The 26062-nt window shown below is 37.3% G+C and overlaps 1 protein-coding gene across 2 annotated transcripts; it reads left to right on the forward strand.

Moving 5' to 3' along the window:
• The first annotated feature begins 2241 nt into the window (after positions 1-2241).
• TMEM179 (transmembrane protein 179) lies at positions 2242-25320 on the forward strand. Of its 2 annotated transcripts, XR_005557807.1 has the most exons (5): positions 2242-2735; positions 7284-7421; positions 9165-9243; positions 10637-10877; positions 25236-25320. XR_005557807.1 is itself a non-coding variant. In XM_039352540.1 (4 exons), exons 1-4 carry the CDS (start codon positions 2434-2436, stop codon positions 10814-10816), a joined length of 699 nt encoding a protein of 232 aa, XP_039208474.1. In that variant the 5' UTR covers positions 2244-2433; the 3' UTR covers positions 10817-11056. The 2 variants fall into 2 exon arrangements, 1 of the variants encoding a protein (XP_039208474.1); XM_039352540.1 differs by lacking the exon at positions 25236-25320 and having other exon boundaries at positions 2244-2735; positions 10637-11056.
• The last annotated feature ends 742 nt before the right edge of the window (positions 25321-26062 follow it).

The following is a 26062-nucleotide window of genomic DNA, read 5'->3' on the forward strand; positions in this document are numbered from 1 at the left end:
ATCTTAGAAAATACACACTTGTTTTAATCCACATAGCTGTAAAATACATTAATAAAAATGACCCCAAATACTTATATCTTAAGAACAAATCTATTTAACTTTAATTCATGGCTATTAATGTCAACATATTTTTCCAGTTCAGACTATAAAGATTTTACTTGTAGTCAGTCCCCATGTTTCATGGGGAACATGGCCAGAATTACAGTTTTAAGTTCGACAGTTAGGTGGCCAGAGTATTTGAGTTTCAACTTCAGGATCTGGCCTTCTAAAGAGCAGTTGAGGTTGATCTTCTAGGACTGACCGGTTTGAGCGCCTTGCAGTCCAAGGGACTCACAGGAGTCTTCTCCAGCACCATAGTTCAAAGGCCTCAATTCTTTGGTGCTCAGCCTTTCTTATGGTCCAACTTTTACAGCCAACTGGGAAAACCATGACCTTGATTATATGCACTTTTGTAGTCAGTCCCCATGCTTCATGGGGAACATGGCCAGAATTACAGTTTTAATTTCGACAGTACTGTAGGGCAATGTGAAGGTCAGAACCATGGACAGCGGCATTCATATAAGCAAGTGCACTGGATGCAATCAGAATGGGGGAGTTCTTGGTGCTGATGAATGCTATTTACATATTTGATCCTGTACAACATAAAGTTATATAGCCGTGATTATTATGACAAAACTTGCCAAGAGTAGCCAATTGCTTTTAAAATGCACTGGAATCATTAGATCCTGGCATTAGGCTGTTTTTTCTTTCTCTCCTTGTTGGAATAAACACAAAATATAACATGCTGAATCTTGAATGAAATAAGCTGTATTGTGCATCAAAGATATGGTATGTGTGTATGCACACACATGCAAATATTTCCATTTACATACTTCCTCTCAAAGCTTATATGCATTGTGCATACAATGTACATATCGTAAGTTCATTTAGTATTCTGGTATATTTGTCTACAACTTTTTACGTGGAAGGGAAATCTATTTATTCAATCAATTTGTATGGCTACCCATCTTAACAGATGACTCTGGGTAGCAAACAAAATAAAAATAAACTTAAAACAATAGAGTAACAATAGAAAAAATAAAGTAAATAGCAGTTGAAGAAGGTATCAAATCAAATACCCAAGAGATAGGGTCTCTCACATACTCGAGGCCCCAGGTCTAAGTACACTACTAAGTCTTTACTGCCTTATAAAAGGAGAGCAAAGTCAGTAGAAGCATATGGCGAGAGATGGTCCCTTGGGGAAAATCAATGCACTCCACAAGAATCTTATTACTGATCAATTGCAGAAAACACTTTGAAGCAATTGGACCAAGTTGGACCAATTATGTCTCATAATGCACTACACCCCCCCACACTGCCAATATGAGAACTGGGGTTCCTGTATACTTTTATATCATATGGGGTGTAACTCAAAATTAAAGGAATCCCTTTTAATCTGAAAGCACAGGTTCATACTGTAAAGTATTATCCTCCTGTGTAAATAAATAAATGACCTGAGAAAAGCACTACTACTGAAAAATGTAGTACCTTGTAGTACCCATAATTTCTATATGATTAAATGTTCCCCACCCAATTATTAATATTTCAACTTGAAGCACGGCTACTTAGGAGTTAGAGAGGCGGCTGTGTACATTTCTTGCAGCAAGATAAAAACTTCTGGGGCATATTAAAGTCCCTGGTAACTTACAGGGACACATCCACACAGTTTTCTTGGCATAATACAGAAATCATTTGCAATGGCTATCTTCACCTTAATATCATTTTCCTAGTCTACACATCAGGATTTTCAAGGGTGGATTCCATCCAACACTAAACAGGGCTGACCCTGCTTCGTTTTCTAGATCAGACAATATTAGCTAGTGCTGGTTTCATGGATCACAGTCTAGTTTGTCAAGATGCATATAATAGCAAGAGCTAACTATTTATCTAATGATCCATGGACAAGATATTTGTACAAATGAATGAGTTAGTCTCTGTATCAAGCAAAAGAATCATGAAATTCAGTTGAGCTTATATATACATTAATTGATGTTTACAAATTAGATTTCAGTACCTTTATACTTTCAAAATATCGGAGAGGACGTTTGATTGTTTTTTTTTAACCAAATAGTATTTGGTAGGTAAAACTGATTGTTTAAATTATTATTATTTTGGTCTCAAGGCCAGACAACTCATGTTGAAGGCCCGAGGTTAGTCCCTAGCCCTATTTAGGCAAGAGCTAAAACGTCTGTCAGTGAGAATGACACCCTGGAGAAACCTCACTATAACCAGATTTGGCAGGTGCCGCTCTCCTCCCCTCCCCTCCCCTCAGAGGCGCGGGGGTTGGGAGGGCAGTTGCGGGAAAAGGCGTAGGCGCGCTTCTCATTGCGCATCCTCGGGCTGGCTCCTTGTTTCTGGGCTGCCGGCGGTTCGGTCTGCGGCAGGCGGGCGATCATGGCGCTGAGCAATTTCCTCTTCGCGCAATGCATCTGCTACTTTCTCGCCTTTCTTTTCAGCTTCATCGTGGTGGTGCCGCTATCGGAGAACAGCAACGACTTCCACGGCCGCTGCCTGCTCTTCACCGAGGGCATGTGGCTCAACGCCAACCTGACGGCCGAGCGGCAGCGCTTCACCGTTCAGGAGTGGGGACCCGAGTCCGCCTGCCGCTTCAGCCTCTTCGCCGGCCTTCTCTCCCTTCTTCTCGCCGCAGTGCAGGCGTGGAGGACCCTCTTTTTCCTTTGCAAAGGCCACGAGGAGTAAGTGCTGGTCTTGCCTCCACCTGGGCCGGGAACCGAAGCGAAGGGGGTGCTGTTTATTGAGAGGTCGGGGGAGGAGAAGAAGAAAGGGGGAAGATCTCCCCGGAGATAGGCTGCTCTCGGGGGCCCGTAGATGCAATGCCTGGAGCTCCAGGGAACCAAATGGGGTTTTTCAAAAGTTGGTTTCCCTGAGGAGGGGGATTTCCATTGTGCTCTGGCTGGCTTGGTTCCTACAACACATTGCTCCAGAGGTTAGCCACCCTTGTTATCTCACAATGAAGTTGGGGTAACCAGACTATGGTTAAATAAACAATGACTAATCTGGGATGGGAAGATTCTGTAATCTGGAGCTCTCCAACTGCAATGGACACTACCTTCCATAATATTGAACAACCCTGTCATTTAGAATACTGTCTGTGAGAGGTGTAAACCAGACAACTGGGATAGGCCTACCATTTTGGGACTTCATAAATCCAGCCAACTACTTGATGGCATCATATTTTTTTCTGTATCTCTCAGCTGTTGTTTACTGGCCTTCCAGATTTTCACAGCCGGCTATGGTAAATTCAGTCTGGAGAATATCCTGATGGAAAGGATATACTCATTGCTTAATTGTTGTACAACTGTGTAACTTGACCAAGTTTTTTGATTAATGAGATTTATTTTCAAGTATGGCTGAACAAGATGATGACCTAATATAGCAGGCAAGGTCATCCAAAGAGATGGATAAAACATCTAAAAGCTATTTAAATATATATATATATATATATATATATATATATATATATATATATATATATATATATATATATATAGCATTCAAATCAATGTATAGATAGAGGCTTCATTTAATTGGGGCTGGTAATTGTATTGCTAAGCAACATAGTCATAAAGCATGACGTCAATGGTGGCAGTTCCAGATGACGTTAGGTGAATCCCATGTGGTTATAGTGTCCCTCAGTCATATGATTGCCATTTGTGAACTCCTGATGGCTTCCCCATTGACTTTGCTTCTCAGCTGTTGGTAGTGAAGTTCACAAATGATTACAGGACATAGTAATTGTGAGCCAATTGTCAATTACCTGAATCACATCATGTGATTGCTGAGACAGGCACAGCTACGAGGAATAGTCATAAATTTGCCTTGTTCAGCCCCACCTTGACTTCAAAGAGTTGCTGATTGTTCAGTGAAGATTACCTGTAAAACCAATAAAAGAATACATACATACCAAAAAACTAAACAAATAAAAAATATTGGCATGATTAATGATAAGTGATTAATTCTAGTTAGACTTTTCATTCCCCAGTGGGTGCCCTATGGATGTATTAGATCAGACATGTCAAACTTGCAATGTCACGTGACGTCGTGCAATGTATCGGGACAGTTTTGCCATTGCCGGCAATGGGGTGGGCGCAGCTTCCACGTGATGTGTCCGGCCTATGGGCCGTCAGTTTGACACCCCTGTATTAGATGAATGAGATGCTGGAAATTGTAATCTAATAGAATTGGAGAGACAAGATTTTGGTTAATATTTTCAAATTTTTCCTAAAAGTTTCCATTGTACTGAATTAATCCCATCATATCATATTGCTGTAAAAGTCAGTTAGACCATTTAGAAAATTTATGTTGGCATTGTCTATTCAGTGGAAAAGTAGGCGTGATTCCAGGCAGATTTTTCAATGTGCTTTGTGCATAGTTCATTATTGTAATTTTATGTGACAGCTATTGAAGACCTACTTCAGTGCAAATGTTTCCTCCATTTGGTCTAGCTTTTATCTTACCACTGATGAGCTGTTTTCAGCTCTAATCTCTAAAGATGTGAATGCTCCATAATGGTATGGCTCTTTACTCTCCCAAATATTCTAGTTCTGAGAAGTATATATGTGTTTCATATACTTCTTTTTACCAGAATTTTAGACCATTATTTTGCAAGTCACCTATGAGTCTTGTCTTTACATATCTTTTCCATTCCAAGTAGAAAGCATTTTATGTATACCCTAAAATGCAGTATCAAGCTAACATTTGATAAATAGAAGAAAATCTCATGTCTCAGGCATGAAAATTTCATCTGATATAAAAATTGTGTTAAGTTGCATTATGGAATTTCTCAAACCTTGTAAAGAATAAGAAAGAAATGAATATTTTTAAAGAGGAAATGTGACTTGGAGATAGTTTCATTTTCTTAAAATTAGCATCCAGATTAACTCAAAGCAGAAGGATGAGCAGAAGCTAAAACAGGCAATGTGTATTATTTTAGTGTGGGCTAAACTGTCATGTTCAGCTAAGCAACCCAAGCCACATTTGTGTAACAAATACTTTTGATCTCTGGAGATGTGTTTCTCTAGCATTTGCTGATATATACTATGAAGTTATTTAAAACCGTTTCAGTATGACTTGATGAAAGAAAGGGGAAAGGAAGAGTTTGGTTTACCAGATGTCATAAACATAAAATAGAATATCAGGCTATCTAAATAATTATCCTGGGATCTGCTGCATCTGAGTATCAGACACATTCAGAGTGCTGCAATGATTCATATCGGTTCCAAAATGTCTGCAACTCATTAAATCAACTGCATTTTTCTATGTATCCTGCATATTTTGTGATGCATATTCATTCTAAAACAGCAAAATCCTGCAGCTAGGGTGATTTTTTTCAATTGTTACAAACAATTCTGCATTTATAATTATCTACTGTAATTTACATAGCTGACTACAAGAGCTTTCATAAAATCTCCTTTAGACTTCAAAACACCATTCTCATATCTGAAGCACTGCACAGCCTAGAAATAATATTCCTCCCCAAAGGATAGATCAGCATACATTATACCAGCAATGAATGTGGTTCCTAAAATCTCTGAAACTTAACATCAGAACATCATTTGAGATTGACTGCAGCCAATCAGAAAAGTTTAGGCAGTGTTTCTGCTCATAAGAAGTTCTACTTTTCAATCCTATAAGCAGAAGGTTAAAAAGACTCACTTTTTTATTTAGATTCAGAGGGGGACTCTACATATCCCAAGGAGGAATTGTAAGTCCAAAGATGTTTCCCTTAAGGACTTAGGATTCCCCTACAATATTTTCATAAGAAAATTACTTTTCAGAGTTCTCTGTATCCTCTGTGGAAGTGATTCCTGGAGAGACCTATCTAGTATACTATGAGGTCCAAATTACATTCAGGAGAATATGTATGGCATTTCATTTAAACAGTATAGCACCAGCATATATTAAAAGCCAGTTGTCATCATGTGAACATATTCAGATTTTTAAATCAATTTCAGAAATTTTCTCAGTCTATTGATTTATACAAAGTAATGCAGCTGATCAGAAACGTTAAGTTTTTGGTTATTGCATTCAGGCAGTAATGTTTGCAAAATAATATTCATAGTTACTTTTGAGTGCCAGACTTTTCTATTTGCTCATACTTTTTTTTAAGTTTTATTTTCTGCTGGTCTTTTAAATTGTTCATTACGGCTTGCCAAACGATTAGAACTATCTGGATAGAATCTTTCATGTATGTACATGTAATTGTTACCCTTCTTTATGAGAGAAATAATTAAAAATGTCATCTTCTACCTACTGCAACCAAAAATAGGATTTATCATGTGAGGTTTTGGAGTAGTGATGGCGAACCTTTTAGAGATCGAGTGCCCAAAAAACGCCCCCCCACCCTGATCCCTGACCCGCCCCGCCCCCCCACCCGCCCCCAGGACCAATCACCACCTCCATAGATTGCCCAGGCGGCCCAGCAGTGCCATGGTGGCCACGCCCTCCACCCATGCCCCGCAGCATCAATTGCATGCAATGGAGTATGAGGGTGGAGTCTTATCCGCGCTGCCTGGCTGCCATGTCCTTGGCTGCGCTGCTCCGCGCGGGTCACGCTTGGAGGCGACTCTCCTCTGGGGGGGCTGCTGGTGAGGAGGGGGCCACGGGGGAGGCGGGGCTGGGGCGATGGCACGTGTGCCCACAGAGAGGGCTCTGGGTGCTGCCTTTGGCACACGTGCCGTAGGTTCGCCACCACTGTTCTAGAGTCAATGCTGCTGCTTGCATAGATCAATCTTAACTAGATTACCTTCATTATGGTAGAGATAGGGAAGAAATCCCATTCCAAAAGGTTCAGACAGGAAAGACTGAAAGGAAAACCTGACTCTAATCTGTAAATCTAAATAGTGGGCAGAGCCCATAAGAGCCTGGGAAAATCAAAGTCTGAAGAATCAAATGGGATCAGGAAAAAAAATAGCTTCTCAGGTGGGCATTCAAAAGAGAATGTGAAAAATTCACTGTTGATTTTGTGTGTTGTATTCCATCCTGAGGAGAAAGATATCTTGTATTACTTGGCTACTCTGCCAAGTTAGAAAAATGACTCAAACCAGAGAAAGTTTAGAGAATCAGAAGGAAGTAGACCTGTAGGGAAATGTGGAGCTAGATATGGATTAGATTCCTTTCCTTTGATTTGATTCCAGCACTGCATGTGGTTCAGAGATATTGTTGTGTTATTGATGAGATGTGTTTTTCTTACTCTTCTCCCCAATCTCCAATTTTCATTGCAGCTCTTTCTTTTATGCTTTCCTGAATCTTCTGATTAGCGCCTTCGTGGTTTTTGTCATCTTTATTGCCAGCACTATCGTGACTGTTGGATTTAACATGTGGTGTGAAGCTATTACTGAGAAGGGAAGCATGCCAAATAGGTGAGTATTGAAGATGATACATTGGTGTGGAGAAATGGACAATAGCACATAATATGCAGATAACAAAACAAGGAAAACAAATAAGGAACTTCATAATTTTGAAGTTTATTAAAGCAAGACTGGTTACATAAGAGATTTCGCCTCTGTCATCATATTCTTAAGGTCCAGTAAAGTTTTAGTTGCCATATTTAGAACACTGCAAATTATATGTAGTTGAGATTCACTAGTTTCTTCTGAAATCTCAAAATGAATATAAGAATTTGGGAGATGAATACAGCCTTATGGTGAACAAAAATATTCACTGGACTGCACTGAGTTAAGTTAAATGTATTCAGTTCTTTACACAACTGAATTGGTCTCAGGGGATTTCTAGCGCAATCAGATATGTGTAAAATTCCATACTGCGCATTAAATATATTCATATTAAATAAATGCAGTCAATCACGCTGGGATTATTTGGAAAAAACTATAAAATGATTAAATGACTGTGCGTGATTTAATAGAAATCTTGTGTAAGTATGTAGAGCATTAAGACAGTGAATTTTCATGTCTTATAATCTACATTCATTATTAAACCACTGATTTTACATTTTATTTTGCCATATGTTGTATATGCCATCAGTGAATGTTTTATTTAGGACTGCCATGATTATTTGAATATTTGGCTAAAATATTCTCTCAGGGTTTTTTTTCCCTTTAAAAAAAAAATCCAACCAGCTAATCAAATATTTGGATAAGCCTCCAAGGTAATTGATAGGATTAGAAAGATAAGAAAGAGAGAAGATGCCTACAGGAATCTCAAACCCTGTGATTTACCAAGTAAAAATATTTATTAAAAATGAAAACAGAAGACCATCTATATGCAGATTTTATTTTTGATTGAATTTTGTTAGGAATATTGGAAATAAAACATGCAAATATTATTGTCTTCTGAAGATCAATAGCTTTTTTTCATTGTGGCTGAAAGTCACTGGTGTGATGCCAAAGAAGGCATTTTCATATGGGTGGGATAATTGGAGAGATATAGTACTTGTATATGGATTTTAAGTTTAGAACTTGGAGACCATTTTTGTTGATTTTTTTGTTGATGCAGTACATATAAAGATGATATAATTATATTCTTGGAAACAAGACTTGTATGGGTTTTAAATTGTACATGCTTAGAAATCCTGGGCCCTTACAAAAATTAGCTATTTTCCATTTTTTTAAGGTGGAGAATATTGGAGGGTTGAGGTAAAGCTTCTGTGTTATGTAGTATGTGGCCAGTGAAATAATATGCATGTCCTTTCTAAAGGACATACAAGGAGAAGTCCTGGCAAAGTAAGAATGCAGTTTGAGATGATACCAATTCAGCTGTAACCTTCATCAGCTTGTCTTCAGGAAATTGGTCAGAATGGGAACCATTGGCAAAATGTTGGAAAATGTCTTACTGACATATTGACCCTTTGCTCTATTATTTCTTGTCTGCAATAAAACTATTGTGACAGGTTCATTAAAACACTTGAGAGAGATTGTAATATAAAAGCTTATATGTTTCAAAGACAGTCACAAGATTGTGTGATAATAAGACAGTTGTCGTACTTAGTGAGTGAGTGTCTATGTGTGTTTGAGAGAGAAGGAGTGTACGTTAGAGTGATTTAGCGAGTTAGTGATATAGAGGATGGATTCTATGAAAGATAATTTATAACGACTGAATTATGTTTCCTTTCCTTCTTGTTCATCCAAAATGCCTTCTCCTTTTAGCTGTGAAGAATTACAAGATATAGATCTTGAGCTGAATTTAGAAAACTCATCATTCTATGACCAGTTTGCCATCACACAGGTAAGTTAAGCCTCTTTGTTCACAGAACTGACACATAACTTGAAGAGACTTCAAATGTCACTAAATGTCTTCTTCATACTAAAATAGCATCCTCCTTACTTAATGCTATCCAGAATCAGTTTACAAATGTTACACTCAGCATTGTTTCACTCTGCACTTGATGACTAGCACTGTGTTTCATCTAAAACAACATTTCTGTCTGTAATCTGACATGGTTCATTCACATAAACTAGCTGAGCTTGAGCATATCCAAAGATGAATAAATATGGAAAAAAGATAGAAACCAAATTCTGGGAGAGATGGTTGGACATTATACAGAAGAGAAAATTAAGGGATAGGTGTTGTTACCATCTGTCAACTTTGAAAAAGATGGAACACATTAGATCTTTATTACTTTGGAGAAGACAATTGGAACCAGTGGATAGAAATTGTAAGGAAGCTAATTTTGGCTGAATATTGAGAGAAGCTTCCTAACAATGAGCAACTTAACAGTGGAACTTGGAAGATGATGGTCTCTACTTCATTAGATATATTGAAGAAGAGCCTGCACAGATATCCAGTAGCTGTAGTTGCAAACTCTATGTTAAACAAAGAATTGGAATTGATAATCTCTAATTAATTTTCCAGCTCTGTGATTCTGTGAATGCTGTAGTCATGAAATTATGGAAATGCACATTTCAGCTCACTCTAAGATGACAGCATAGGTTTTTTTATTTGGAAACTGCACACCCAGACATAAATATGGCAAGAATAAATTTTCAAGAAACATGAAGATGAGTTTCTATTTATTTGCATCCGTAGTCTCTTACAAGGAATACTGTATGTGTATTGGTTCTTAGATGACATTCTTGAGATTTCTAGGAAAGGCAAGATTGTGATGCAGTACAACGTAGGACCAGACTAAGAAATATAAAGGCTGAATATGTAATGCCAACATGGATTGGATTCCTTTTAATAATGTAAGATATGTGCTGCTATTGTCTGGAAAATACATTTACTGTAATGGACTTTTGTTACAGAATTACAGATTGTACAGATTTTTTTTTTAAAAAAAGTTTCTATAGAGTCAAATATCACATTAATATTGTTTGTTTGAATTAAGCCTAATGTATTGTATTAACTCAGCCATTTTATAAATTGTAGGCTGTGAATATGTGAACTGAGAAAATCTTCAACATTATTTAGCTGAAGCTTTTTGGAAAAATGTACTGATTTACACATTGTATTAGATTCACTTTACTCAATAAAGTGATCTACAGGTATTTTGGGACTGCAGTTTGAATAATTTAGGAGATTCTAGGAGTTAACATATTTAGAGGGTGTAATTTTTGGAAAGGTGTATATTTATATTTTTAAAGTATTCTCATCATCTCTTTCTCTTTTTTATTTCTAGTTTGGCCTCTGGGCTGCCTGGCTGACTTGGCTAGGAATTACAATATTGGCCTTTTTGAAGGTTTATCATAATTATCGGCAGGAGGACCTCTTGGATAGTCTGATTCATGAGAAGGAATTTTTGTTGGGACGATCTTCATCACGAACTTCTTTTCAGGAAGAGAAAAGTGGCATAATCTAATATCCAATAAGCCTCAGTGCATAGCAGATTATAGGTTGCATATTATGGGCCTTAACTGGAGGTAAAGATAGAAATTGAATTGGCATGCCTAGAAAACCTTTAAGAAAGAAACAGAATCTGGAATTTAGCATTCTGTTAAATAGATATTGTCCATAGAATATCCCTGTTAAAATTTATTTATTTATTTATGAGACTTATATACCACTTTAAGTGCAAGCACTCTCTAAGCGGTGTACACCAGTAAGCAATATATATATATATATATATATATATATATATATATATATATATATATATATATTACATTGCCCCCAACAATCTGGGTCCTCATTTTACCTACCCCGGAAGGATGGAAGGCTGAGTCAACCTTGAGCCGGTGAGATTTGAACCGCTGACCTGCTGAACACAGTCAGCTAAAGTGGCCTGCAGTACTGCACCCTAACTGCTGTGCCACCTCGGCTCTTAAATATAACTATAGCTCATACAGTTACCGTATATTCCGGCGTATAAGGCGACCCGGCGTATAAGATGACCCCCGACTTCGGCGCCAAGTCGCATGCCTAGAAAGTCGTCTTATATGCCAGAAACGCTACCGTTATTTCCGGCGTATAAGACGACTCAGCGTATAAGACGACCCCCGACTTCGGCACCAATTTTAATGCTTGCAAAAGTCATCTTATATGCCGGAAAGTATGGTACCTAGATCACAATTTATGATTCCTTCAATTGTTTAGCGCTTTGTAGTTTTCAACCATGTGTGCAAATTCTTTTTATTGAATAACCTGTGATACCAAATTAATTTCTGAGGATTAATTTAGGAAAACCAATTCATATGGACAAATCATGATATGATGCTGCAAGTGGACATGTCATATACGCTTGAACTAAGTATTAGACTGCCATTGTGTGGATTTATTTTTTTGCCTAAGTTTGCCATTGCCTGTAAATTTTTTTAGATGTTTGAAAACATAATTTTGACCCATCTGCTTAGCTGAACTCCACTTCCTCTCAGAAATGATGTCCTGCATGATATGAGCAATCTACATCTAATCGTGTATTTATCCAAATGATGTGACTTTTCCTCTCAAAGTAGGGTGGAAATTGAAGTCAGTGATTGGGAATCTATTATATGTAATGTTGAAGGGAGGGATTTAATGTTTCCATGATATAGGTAAAATCCATGGAATAGGTAAATCCATGGAAACGTACAAGCTCATGTTAAATATATACCTCAGTAGGAGTTGGCCATATGGCTTGGACAAAATTATTTGTGGCCACTGGTGCTCTCTCTTTCTCTCTAATTTCAATGAATAAGCCTTAGATGTTGTCTTTTGGCTTCTATGGCAAACTCTTAATTAAGAATAAGATAAATGAACACTTATTTTTTTAACACAGCTATGTGCCAAACCATATATATCTGATGCATGTGGAGCAGGGGTGGTGGTGGGGGGGAAGGTTCTACTGAAGTATTCTGAAACTACCATCTACATGATTTAGCTTCCATTAATTGATGCCACAATTATGTGAACAATAGCAATTGTGGTTCAGTATTGATACTATGGCACTTAATGATATTAGCACATGAGATAGCAATTGTACATTGGAACACTGAAGCTATTCAAGCATACCATTAACTGCTTATCATATGACTTAACAGTTCTAGTCTTCTACAGATAACAATATTATCTTGATTATTTAAGGTTAAACTGAAAATATTCCAGAATCAGCATCTGAGGTTTCACTTTGCCAGTTAATTTGTTACATTTATTTATTATTTAATGCAACATTTCCAGTGCTTCTGGATACGCAGCACCGATTGTCTGCATGAAGTTGCAAGTTTGTATTTTGCTTTTTTTAATTTCAAGTTTCATTTTGAAAAGTTGTTTTTCCCTGAACAAACAATCTCCTGCTGGTACATGTTCTTATATTATTATAATGAGGTAGATGACTTGCTGTAAGGAATAATCCTAGTATACTCTCCAGATCTCCGCAAGGGATTGCAGACTACACTCTTTCTTGGCTTCAACTTTGAGGTTGGCATGTGAAAGATATTATTATTGCTTAGTAAAATATAGTGACAATATATATGGTGATAATAGTTGGCAATATTCTTGTAAGCAATTAATATATCTTGCTTGCTTCTTCATATATGGACCTAGCATTTATGCTATAAAATGTTAATTATATATTCCACGGCACTAGTGTTCATTTTTGATGTTGCTATATTAAATCTTTGAGTATAATATATGGTATTGAATGCAATTACCCAAATCTATAAAATAGGCATCTAAATAGTTGGGCAATTGCTTCCTGGTTGAATTAGAAGACTGTATTTCTTATAATTAAACTACTGTGGTGGCAATCTGAGAAATTTGCATTTCATAGATTGGTGGAACTAATATGTATCTTTTTCAACATCATTTTCAAAACCTGTATAGGCATAATACTCTTCCATGGTCAGTATAAACCTTGACTAAGTCATCTTTGTAATATAATTTGAAAAGTAAATTGTGTCCTTGAAAGTTTACATGGAATTTAAAAGCAGGGAGGGAAGAAAATGATACTATAGCTTGAAGTGAATTATAATTTTACATAAAAGTTAGATGCAATTCTTATCTATGTTCCAAGAGGCAAAATCATTTAGTCTGCATTACTTATGGACAGTTACAGATATTGTTTACAAATAAGAATCAATTTGTGGAGTAATTCATCTTTAGCATTTCAGGTTATTCTGCTACCACTTTGAAGTTGCTTATTTGATAACCTGAATGTCAGTCCCAAAGGTATTTATTTAAAAGAACAAAACATGTTCAATGGAGCTCTCTTCCAAGTAATTATAAGTAGGATTTTTAATTACTTAGTTTCAAAGCTTTAATGAGAGTAAGAATACAATAAACCTGCCTTTTTTCTACTCCTTTAATAAATGCAGTCTTATACAGATATGCTTTTATTATTTATTTCAAGATAAAATGGAAGCAATTCAGCAGTCTATATATCTTGTTCTTGACTTATAGCTTTAGAGTTTGTCCCAACAAACTAGAGACATTTGATGATGAATTAATATATTTGTCTGTATTAATGTATATATATATATGGGCTCATTTCACAAAGGTAGAGATAGTGATGGCTGGCATCAAGAAGATAGTGGTTGGGCAAGACATGCCTTATCTTATCAATCTTTTTAATAGAAGTGAATGCCAAGAGAAATAGAGTCACAGTATGGATTTGAGTCATGGGATAATTTGTTTGATCTTCATGAGAATAGGCATATGTATCTGGAGACATTTGTTCTTGGTCATTTTTGTGTTTATCTACACCAGATAGATTTCATTGAGGGCCGCATCAGCATTGCGGTTGCCCTCGGGGGTGGGGTGGGGGGTGTGTGGCCAGGCTGGGTGTAGCCTACTGGGTGGGCATGGCCAGCTCTACATCGTTCGCGTCAAGGGTGCCTGTGGGGGCCTGGGCAGGAGTGGGACAGATCTGAGGGTCTCTAGCAGAAGGGGGTGGGACCAGGGCAAGTGCCAAGGCATGTTCCATTTCTTCATTCCTCACAAAGGGTGACACCTCACCAGCATGCACACAGGGGGCGGGGCTGATGCAGCAGGGGCTGGTTCCTTGCTGTTTCCAGACAGTCTTGTGGAGCTAATTATACATTGGCTCCCAGGTGGCCTGGGCCAGGGTGAAGGCAGCAGGGGCAGTTCCCTCACTGTTTCCAGGATGGCTTCATGGGCCACATGAAACCACTTCGCGGGCCGCATCCTGCCCCCGGGCCTTGTGTTTGACATGTCTGATCTACACCATTGCAGCTATATTGGTTTGAGCTGCTTCCCTTTTTAATGTTGCAGAGATGGCATTTCTTAAAAAAATGAAATTGTTTTCTGAATCAATTATTAATGTTAATTATATATAATGTATGTATTAAATGCCTTGATTTTACTCCCCCCTATGCCTTCTGATTATTAGATTGGCAAGCCTGGTGATCTAGGATAATAAACTCTAAATTACTTTTTAAGAAGTTTTACAACTTTTTAAAATCTTCTATAGAATCCTAAATAACTGTTTTGTAGTATATTATTATTATTATTATTATTATTATTATTATTATTATTATTATTATTATTATTATTATTATTATTATTATATCATTATCATTATTATTTTACTGAATTTTGCTATCCCAGTCCCATTTTGAGGGCTTACAATCCTAACATATAGTAGAAGTTTGGATTCTTGTCCTTATAGTATCACTGTTTTCCAAATGTCTTTTGAAAAAATAGATTGGATGATGCTCCCTGAATGCATTTTCTGAAATGTATCTTGTGTATAATCTTTTATTATTTAATTTGAGAATTTAAAACAATGTCAGTGATGTCCATATGAAACAGTACAGTCAATTATAGTTAAACAATGCATGTGGTCGACTGTACCTTCACTGCTATCCTACAAATGTTTTAGTTAAAAGTAAGGATGGATTTTTGAAACAGAAGCCCCTCATTGAAACGGAAACATTAGACCTGAACACCAATCATTAATAATTGAAATTGCCAAACTAATCTAATATTCTGTTGCCTTGTCAAAATTTGACATTATTCCAAATTAACAGTCATCTAGGTTATAAGGTCAGGACACAATGTATAACAAAACGCTGCATAAATGGAACTTTTCATCTGATCTATTTGGGTCCTCAAATTCGAATTCTAAGCTTCTAAACACATTAAAATGTACCAGGTCAACAGGTGAAATTCAAAATAAAATAAATTAAAATTGAAAAGATATATTTTGCATTTGTTTTATACTTTATGAAAGTGCATATAGTTCTGGCTGATTTCCACTGTGTTTTGGAGTCTGTATTCACTATTTATTCAGGCATGAATAACATGCAAGTATTAGAATAATTTGAAATTTTAACAATACTGATGGTGTTTATTTTTTTCAGAACTGAGCAGCGTGTCTTTCTTTTACATGCACAGAGTTCTATATTGCAATGCTTCATGAATATCAAGCAAAGCTGAAATTTAAAGGTCCATTATTTTTCTCATGTAAACCGCTGACTTTCTTATGTTGACTTTGGGGGGGGGGGAAGATTTAGGTGGCCTAAACAGCATTCTACTGTATGGTTATATACTCTTCTTGTAGTTGTTTAACAAATGTGTTTTATATCAATTGCTTTTGCTTCCCTTTGGAGAGCATACTGAACTTCTGATACCATGCCATGTATAAATAAATGGTCCTAAAATTTAGCGTATTTTGGCATGTTATTTCAGAAGAGCTGAATTATCATGTTTATAAATCAAATTATATTTTTCTCTAAGACAGGTTTTCTTCTCATCTTTAGAAGGAATAATAATTGGATTGTACTTATCAATTTTTAAGGCTGCGTTTGATTTCTACCACTCTTTTAATATACTTTTTCCCCCAAGCTTTGGTGCAAAATAACACAACATCCAACCCACCTAATTGGCTGTTGTGTTACATTTCTAGTTTCCTATTTTGATACTAAAATACTTTCTTGAATATTTCCCCATTCCTAGTTTGATTTCTGCATCACCAAAATTATATTATTTTATGTGGAGGAGGAGGAGTGAATATATATGCATGTATTTTATAAGAACTTTACATTTTCAATCATGCTTGATGCTTAACTTCTCCCTTTTTCCTTTGTTTTGGAGTAGTATCACAATGCTCATCAAAGATCTTTTAATGAAAACAAGGACAACCTGATAACAGTCCAGTTTGACTGTACGAAAAATAACATTAATTGAAATGAAATTAAAACTTCTGGATTAATTGCTTAATATAATCAAGGGGCATCTGTGAAAAATAAAAATGCTGCTAGCCTATATAACAAATTAAATAGATTTTAATTATTATGCTGATGAAAACAAAGTGTCTTTTTACACATGCAGGTATATACATAAACCTAAAGAAAGTATCTTAGAAGCAGTACTGTTTCTTGATTTTCTTTTTAGTTTATCCTATTCTATATGAGCTTTCAGAAGGGAAATTAGCCAAGACAAAAACAACTAAAGAGGATACAAAATGAATAGTCTAACTAGTTGGCCCCTTTTCCTTTTTAATGGCTTCAAACTCTTCCAATTTCATTTGTTCAGAAAGACATGACAAATAGGTTTAGCCATTCCAGGGCTATTTTCAGAGTTTTTAGGAGCTTTTTACTGTCCTCACAGTAAAATCATCATCATCATTATTGGGAGATCAAGAGAAAAGTAGATAAAGATAAAACTTTGGCAATGGCTTACAACTGGAACATTAAAAAGTTAATTAGCATTAAAATTTAATTAACATTAAAAAACTAAAAAGTGAATACTGAGATAATGTAATAAAAACATGAACCAAATGCTGGCAAGAAAAATCATTACATGATCAAGTTCTACAACAGATCGAGGGGAAAGTGGATCTAGATAAAACCTGGCAATTGTTTACAACTGGAACATTAGAAAAGAAATGGAGCTATTCAAACTAATGCAATTGGGCCAGAAATGAAAAAAAAAAATGATTCAAAGGGCAGATTGGGCAAAGAAGCAGAAGAAACAGAAAATCCCACATACTGATTATAAGTAATGACATTAACATAGTCGCCAAAATTATTCACTGGAGCATCTACACAAATTGTCATGAACTAGTAATATAAAATTGGTGGTAACATATAGTTGAAAAAGTAGTAAAAAAGAAGCAGTTTAAAATATTGTGGATTTTTTGAATATAGATCGATAAAGTCTTGGCTCAAAGCATATCAGATATAACCATCATTGAAAAGAAGGAAGTGCAGAAAATTGGATATGGTAACATCAGGAATAGAGAACAGAAGACAAAGAATCAGAGATTACAAAGTTTTAGGATCTGAAAATTGAAATTGAAAGACTATGGCATCAACTGGCCATGATGATTGTAATGGATATTGGCACACTGAGTATCATGCCCAAAAAGAAATCTTGGATTGTACTTAGAAAATCTGCACACTGACAAAATTTCTATCTATCATTTGCAAAAGGCCTGCTTGGGTCCCACATATAATGCATTGATTCATTACACTGTCCTAGGTTGTTGGGAAGAACTCTATACATATGAAGGCCAACACCAGCTAAAATCAGCTGTAACTTCATATTGTTGTGAACAGATAATAAATCTGAAACTGTATGGAAAAAGGAATGGCTGAAATGGAATGGCAGTTCAACACTGTCCAAAATAAACAGCCAAGATATTGCCATGGATTTGGACTGAATAAATCTGCCACCCTTACCATCAATGGGAAAAAGAGTAAAAATAAAGGAATCAAGATGTCCTATGGAAATACTATCAAGAGTCTGGTAGAAGAAGATCACTACAAATACCTGGGCATCTTTCAGACTTACAACATTAAATACTCTCAAGATCAAGAATATATTAGAAAAGTGAAGAAGATTTTAAAGTCCAAACATAGTGCCAGAAATTCTACCAAGGCACTTAACACCTGGGGAATCCATCTAGAAAGGTGCTAAACCCTGTAGGAAAGAATTCCCCAACCTTTCCTGCTTTGAGGACTCGGGGGGAGGGGATGTGAGTGGCTGGCAAGTGCATGCATGCGCAGCTCCATTTGCAAGAGTGCTATGCACAGATGCCCACTGCTCATGCAAATGAAGAATGTGTGCACATGCTCACCTACTGTTTGTGCAAGTGGGGATGCACATACATGTGTGTGCTTGCTTGCCATTTCCACAGCCCAGTTGCAAACATCTCACGGCCCACCGACCCATGCTCTAGGAAGCCCATAAAAACAATGAGAAGGAATCATGCCCTTCATCCATGCAGTGAGGTTTACTAAGGACCGTAGGTGGGCATGGAATTTTGCAAGTACACCAAACAATTGAAGAAAAAAATGAGTATAGAAGAATATTTGAAAGATAGTGAAGAAGATGTACTGAAGCTAGTACTCTGTGAAGGCTTACTGAATACCAAAGAGATAAAAAAAGACCAAATGAAGAATAGAAAAGAGACATGGCAAGACAAAGCCATGTGGCAATGCCTAAGACCAGGATAGAGAAAGAGATAATGGGGTGCATTCTGGCTGCACAAGACCAATCCTAAAGAATAAATGTATACAAAGTCAGAATTGAGTAGACAGCACTGATATGCTTTCTGCAAACAAGCTGAAGCAACAATGGACTTCACCTGGTTAGCTGCTGCAAGAAAATTGCACAGACTGACTACAAACAACAGGATGAGAAAGTAGCAACAATGGTGCATTGGATATCTGCAAGAAGTACCATTTGCCTGCAAGCAAGAAATAATAAAGTAATAGAAAATGAAAAATGCTGTGAACTTTAGAATTCAAACATCTGCCATACAACACTCCAGATTTAACAATTGTTGACAAGTAAGACAAAAAAGTCTGGATGGTGGAGTAGAGTAGAGGAAAAAGATCTGGACAAAATCACTAAATACAAAGACCTGCAAATATACAATTAGTAGTAGGCATCTGCTGCAGCATTTGAACACCATCAGCTGTAACAAATCACCATCAGGCAATTGCAAAAGGCAACAGAACAGCTTACATCCTGCAATGATATCTTTAATATTATTAAATAGCATTTGCCTATACCAGATCCTTGGGAAGGATTTGATAAGGGGACAAAATTGCCAAATCCAGGTTAAATATCTGGCTGACTGTGTGAACAACCTTAATAAAGGGTTGTTTATTAATATTATTATTACTATTATTACTATCACCACCATCATCATCATCTTTATTATTATTATTAATTATTATTATCGATCATCGCACAGTCAGCCAGATGTTCAGACTGGATTTGGCATTTTGTCTACCTATCGAGTCCTTACCCAGGACCTGGGATAGGCAGATGTGGATGTTTGATGGTATTACAGATATCGTCGCAGGATGGAAGCAGTTCCTAGTAAGGCCGCCTTTTGCAATTGACTAATAGCGAATTTGTCAATGCCAATGGTGTTCAAGTGGTGCTCCAGTTGTTTTGGGATTGCACCCAAGGAGCCTATGACTATTGGTACTACCCTTGCTTGCTTTTGCCACAGTCTTTCTATTTCTATTTGTAGGTCTTTGTATTTTGTTATCTTCTCCAGTTCTTTCTCTTCTATTCTGCTATCTCCAGGCACTGCCACGTCCACTATCCAGACTTTTTTGTCTTTCTTATCGACAATTGTTAAGTCTGGGGTGTTATGTTGCAGGTGCTTGTCTGTTTGAATTCTGAAGTCCCAGAGCAGTTTAATTTTATCATTTTCTATGACTTTCTCTATTTTATGATCCCACCAGTTTTTGCTTACAGGCAATTTTTGCTTACAGGCAAATTATTATTATTATTATTATTATTATCGATCATCGCACAGTCAGCCAGATGTTCAGACTGGATTTGGCATTTTGTCTACCTATCGAGTCCTTACCCAGGACCTGGGATAGGCAGATGTGGATGTTTGATGGTATTACAGATATCGTCGCAGGATGGAAGCAGTTCCTAATAAGGCTGCCTTTTGCAATTGACTAATAGCGAATTTGTCAATGCCAATGGTGTTCAAGTGGCGCTCCAGTTGTTTTGGGATTGCACCCAAGGAGCCTATGACTATTGGTACTACCCTTGCTTGCTTTTGCCACAGTCTTTCTATTTCTATTTGTAGGTCTTTGTATTTTGTTATCTTCTCCAGTTCTTTCTCTTCTATTCTGCTATCTCCAGGCACTGCCACGTCCACTATCCAGACTTTTTTGTCTTTCTTATCGACAATTGTTAAGTCTGGGGTGTTATGTTGCAGGTGCTTGTCTGTTTGAATTCTGAAGTCCCAGAGCAGTTTAATTTTATCATTTTCTATGACTTTCTCTATTTTATGATCCCACCAGTTTTTGCTTACAGGCAAATGATATTTTTTGCAGATCTTCCAATGCACCATTGTTGCTACTTTGTCATGCCGCTGCTTGTAATCAGTTTGTGCAATCTTCTTGCAACAGCTTACCAAGTGGTCCACTGTTTCTTCAGCTTCTTTGCATAGGCGGCACTTACTGTCTGTTGCTGTCTTCTCAATTTTGACTTTGTATGCATTTGTCCTTAAGGCTTGGTCTTGTGCAGCCAGAATTAGTCCCTCGGTCTCTTTCTTCAATTTTCCTGCTCTTAGCCATTGCCAGGTTTTATTATTATCTGCTTTCCCAGCTATTTTTTTCATGTATTGGCCATGTAGTGCTTTGTCTTCCCATGCCTCTATTCTGTTCTTCATTTGGTCTTTCTTGTAGGCCAGTTTGGTCTCTCCAGTAGTTAGTAAGCCTTCCTGATATACTAATTTCAGTGCATCTTCATCATTGTTCTTCAGATATTCTTCCAAAGCCATTTTTTCTTCTTCAACCATCTGATGTACTTGTAGCATTCCACGCCCACCTATTTGCCTTGGTAGATAAAGTCTATCAATGTCACTGCGTGGATGAAGGGCATGATTCATTGTCATTATTTTTCTGGTCTGCCTATCCATTGCTTTTAGTTCTGCTTGAGTCCAGTCCACTATTCCAGCTGTGTACCTAATGACTGGGATTGCCCAGGTGTTGATTGCCTTTATGGTATTTCCTCCATTGAGTTTGGATTTTAAGATCTTCTTCACTCTCTTGATGTATTCACCTCTAATCTTTTTCTTGACTTCAGTGTGCTTGATGTTGTCAGCTTGAAGGATACCCAAGTATTTGTAGTACTCTTCCTCATCCAGACTCTTAATGTTATTTTCGTGGGGCATCTTGATTCCTTCAGTTTTCACTATTTTTCCTTGTTTGATAGTAAGTGTGGCACATTTGTCCAAGCCAAACTCCATTACAATATCTTGGCTATATATACGGACAGTGTTGAGCAGCGATTCTATTTCAGATGATGTTTTTCCATACAGCTTCAGATCATCCATATAAAGGAGGTGGGATAGTCTGGCAGATGTTTTTGATGTTTGATAGCCATGTCCTGAGTTATTCAGTATTGTTGACAGAGGAAACAGTGCAATAACAAATAGTAATGGTGATAATGAATCTCCTTGAAATATTCCTCTCTTGATATTAACCTCTCCCAGCCTCTCACCATTGATCTGCAACTGTGTCTTCCATTGTGCCATCGATCTTTGCACAAATTTTCTGATGTTTCTACTGACTCCTGTTATTTCTAGGCACTTTATTATCCAATCATGTGGCAGAGAGTCAAATGCCTTTTTGTAGTCAATCCATGCCACATTCAGGTTGGTCTTCCTTCTCTTGCAGTTTTCCAAGATCATTTTGTCTATTAGGAGTTGATCTTTTGTTCCTCTGCTATTGGGGCGGTTTCCTTTCTGCTCAGGTGGAAAGAGATTGTTTTCAACTAGATGCTGTTGCACTGCATCAGCTACTACACCAGTTAGTAATTTGAAAGTTGTTGGTAAGCAGGTAATTGGCCTGTAGTTACCTGGTGTTGCCCCTTTTGCTGGATTTTTCATTATTAGGTAGGTTTTCCCAGTTGTTAGCCACTTTTCAATTTCTCCTCCTTGTAGTATATTGTTGAACTGCTTGGCAATGAGTGGGTGTATAACAGTTAGATGTTTCAACCAAAACCCATGCAGTTCATCTTCACCTGGTGCTGACCAATTTTTGATTTTCTTTGCTCTTTTTTCTACCATTTTTGTTGTTATTACTAGTTCTTTCATTTCAACTTCTGTTTTATTTGCATCCACCTCTTTTAACCAAGCCGCATCCTTGTTGTATTTCTTTGGGTTATCCCATATCTGCTTCCAGAACTGCACTGTTTCTTCCTTGTCAGGTACTGACTGATTCCTTGCAGTTTCTCCATTGATGGATTGGTAGAAACGTTTCTGATTGGATTGAAATTGGAGGTTCTGCCTATAGTTTGCAATTCGAGCTTCATATCTACTGATTTTCCTGGCTATAGCTGTTATTTGTTGCTTTATTATTTCCAGTGCTTCCTTGATCTTCCTTGTTTCTAAGTGGTATTTCTTGATTAGGTATTCTTTGGTCTTCTTGTTCTTCAGCTTCTTTTCTTTCATCTGTTCTAGCTTGCTTGCATGTGATCTTAACTTGCTGATCTTATTTTCTAGTCTAACCTTCCATTTTTCTGGTGCACTGTTTGTTTGTTTTTCTTCTTTGTTGATTTTGCATCCCAGGTATTCTGTTATAACTGCAGCTGTGCTGTACATTAGTTGGTTTGTTTCTTGCAATGAATTGGTGCTTATACTTGATATTGCAGTATTTGCATCTTTTAATGCTTGTGCTAGCTGTTTCTTTGGAACAAGCTTCAATGCAGGTAGCCTTATTCTGTTGTTTTTGTGCTGTTCTAGATGCTCAGTTATTCTTTGTTTCAATTCTTTTATTTCTTTAGTTAGAGGGTTTTGTTCTTCCTGAGGTAGAGGTGCCTGGTTTCCAAATGAGAACAGTTGTATATCTCTGCTAGATTCCTTCACTGCCAACTCCCCCTGGTTTGCCTCTACATTCTGAATTACTTCTGGTAAGGCTTTGATTTCTTTGCCCTGGGTAAACCATTATTATTATTATTATTATTATTATTATTATTATTATTATTATTATTATTATCTTTATGAAGGGTTTGGGAGCTAATTTGGACCCTTCTAGCTGGAAATATCATGTAAAATAAGGTGAGTGTTAAATTGTAAAGGTAACTGTTGGTTTCCACATTTGCTTAGCTGTATATGATATCAGGTTGAAGAAGGTAGCATTAAAATAATATCTGGGATTTATAGTTTTATTTTATAATTTTTATAATTTTCTTTGCATTTGCCTCATGTTATCCTAGGAGAGAAAGAACACAGCTCTGGTATTTTTCTCAGAATGGGAGCTATTGTACCATCTGATTGGATGGATCTCTGTTGCTTTAGCATCAACAAAGTTGATAGTAAGGCCTTTATGATTTAGTATAATCAAGCTATGTCTAGATACTTTCAACAGATTCAAACTTCATGTTTAATTAAATTCCAAAGTTTGTATGTCAACTCACTGCACATTTGATTAATAAAGTATTTCTGATAGTCCCTCTATGTGAGGTTCCTGGATGTGGAGAAAATGTCAGGCTTTCTATATGGTAAACCCCTGCATAGTATGGAACCTACACCTCTGAAAATCTAAATGGCACTGTCTCTTTATCTTCAGAAAGACTGCTAAAATTTTCCTATTTTATACAATATTCAGGTCCACTTAATTATTGACTACAGCCATTCACTGGAATTATATAATTTATGTCATGTTTGTTATGTCATTTTTGTTTCACTATTATTTTGCATATAGAGTCACACAATTGGGTCCATTAACAAATACTGTAAATATAAATAAATAAAAAATGAACATGTGCCCAAATATTGATCCTGTGACCATTGGGATGTTGCAACGGTTGTAAGTGTGAAAACCAGTCATGCTGTGTTTTCCCGAAAATAAGACCCAGTCTTATTTCTTTTGCCTCCAAAAGAGGCACTGGGCCTTATTTTTTTTGGGGGGGGGTGTCTTTTCCACTCACCTCCAGCACCAACAGCCCCACTCAGCCTGCCCACTTCTTGTGTGGCCAAAGGAGCCGCTTCATTCTGCAGCTGAGAATTCGTAGTCAAAGGCCTTTCCAGAAGGCCACTGCAGCCAAGAACCGAGCTATGGATTCATAGCTTGGTTCTCGGCTGCACAGGCCTTCCGGAAAGGCCTCTGACTGCCAAGTGCAGGCCTGGGAATGCTGCAAAAGAAGTGGGCCGGTGAGGAGAGGCCTGGCTGCAAAGGTAAATGGATTCGGGGTGTGTGGGGCAGCTCCACCTCCCACCCCCCCAGCCTAGCTTGATTTTTAGCTGTGTGCCTTGCCCCAAAGCTAGGGCTTATTTTCGGGGTAGGTCTTACTTTCGAGAAAACACAGTAAGTCACTTTTTTTGCCAGTGCCATTATAATTTCAAATGGTCACTAAACAAATGGTGGTAAGTTGAGGAATATTTGCATAGCATCTAGTATATAGCAGTTTTGTATATAATGCATCTAGTATACAGCCTAGAATTTTGCCAGATAACAGAAAAATTTGAGCTGTTTTTAAACATTCCTGATCTGAAGGAAGATTTGATAATTCTAACAAAAAATGTTTATTATATTCACCTTCCCATATTTGTGTCCATACATCATTCTGTAGATGATGTCCAACATTTGTTTCCTCATTAACAGCCACAAAGAAGTTATTTGTGTGTTGTCTAGTTTCAGAATTATTATTTTTTAAGAAATTGACTGGCAATACTTTGCTATTTTGTTTGTAATGCCCTCACATCACCAAAAGTATCCTCAGTATGTTAATTATCTTAAAACAATGGCTCTAATTGCTACCAAGATGGCTGATGATAATTGCAGTCTGAAAATAAACTGTTATTCTATCATATTGTCCTGTTTAGTTTTCCTAAAAACATTTTCCCCTCATTTCAGAGTTCTTCAGAGTTCTTCAGATGTTAATCTAAAATAAGCCAGCTGTCACTTCTAGCCTTATGGGCCTATTGCCTCAAAAGCCAAGTCCAAAATTTCAAAGCAGTACGTCTGATCAGAGGAAGGATTGTAACAAGGTGGGAGTAAAATTCTTCCAGGACTTTGAAATCTTGTTTCCTGCTGTTGTAGTAGAGACTTGCGGCTAACAGCATCACGACACAAAAGGAAAGGCCCAGGAACAAAGGCAAGATCCTGACTGTCCGCTTGTGAGCTGGGATGTTGCAAAAGAAGCAGAGAAACGGATTAGCTTTCTCATTTATATATTGAAATCCCTATCACATTAGAATCTGCAACAGTGACAAATATCTGTAGCTCGGGTATAGGATGAGGGTGAAGGTTCGTTCTGTGAGCTTGTGGGTTGGTTTCCGAATGTTTCATTACCAGGTTAAGTAACAGTAGAGTTTAGGGGATGTCAGTGACAGTGCTCTTCTGTTTATAAGGGCTTCGGGTGTGGGTGTGTCAAAATCGGCCATGCTACCACCTGCCATGCTTGTGAGTTCATTGAAGCCTGCACTCCACAAACAATTCCATCAACAGACACATTGACCTACAACCAGCCTATGAACCCCTCAGAATTCAAATAAACCACACAGCCAATCAGAGACAGCACGACCCTCAATCAACCCACAGTTTGCCTTCCAATGGCCCTGATCTGATGTGTTCCTTATCTTTTGTTTTAGTGTAATTTGAAGTGAAGTGGGAGCAAGGAAAGTGCAGGTAAGGGAGGTTGGTTGTACAGACATAGGTTGAATGTGAGGCCAATTGTAAGT

The sequence above is a fragment of the Crotalus tigris genome, unplaced genomic scaffold, assembly GCF_016545835.1.
Source record: "Crotalus tigris isolate CLP2741 ecotype Arizona unplaced genomic scaffold, ASM1654583v1 scf7180000018436.2726382, whole genome shotgun sequence".
Lineage (NCBI taxonomy): Eukaryota > Metazoa > Chordata > Lepidosauria > Squamata > Viperidae > Crotalus > Crotalus tigris.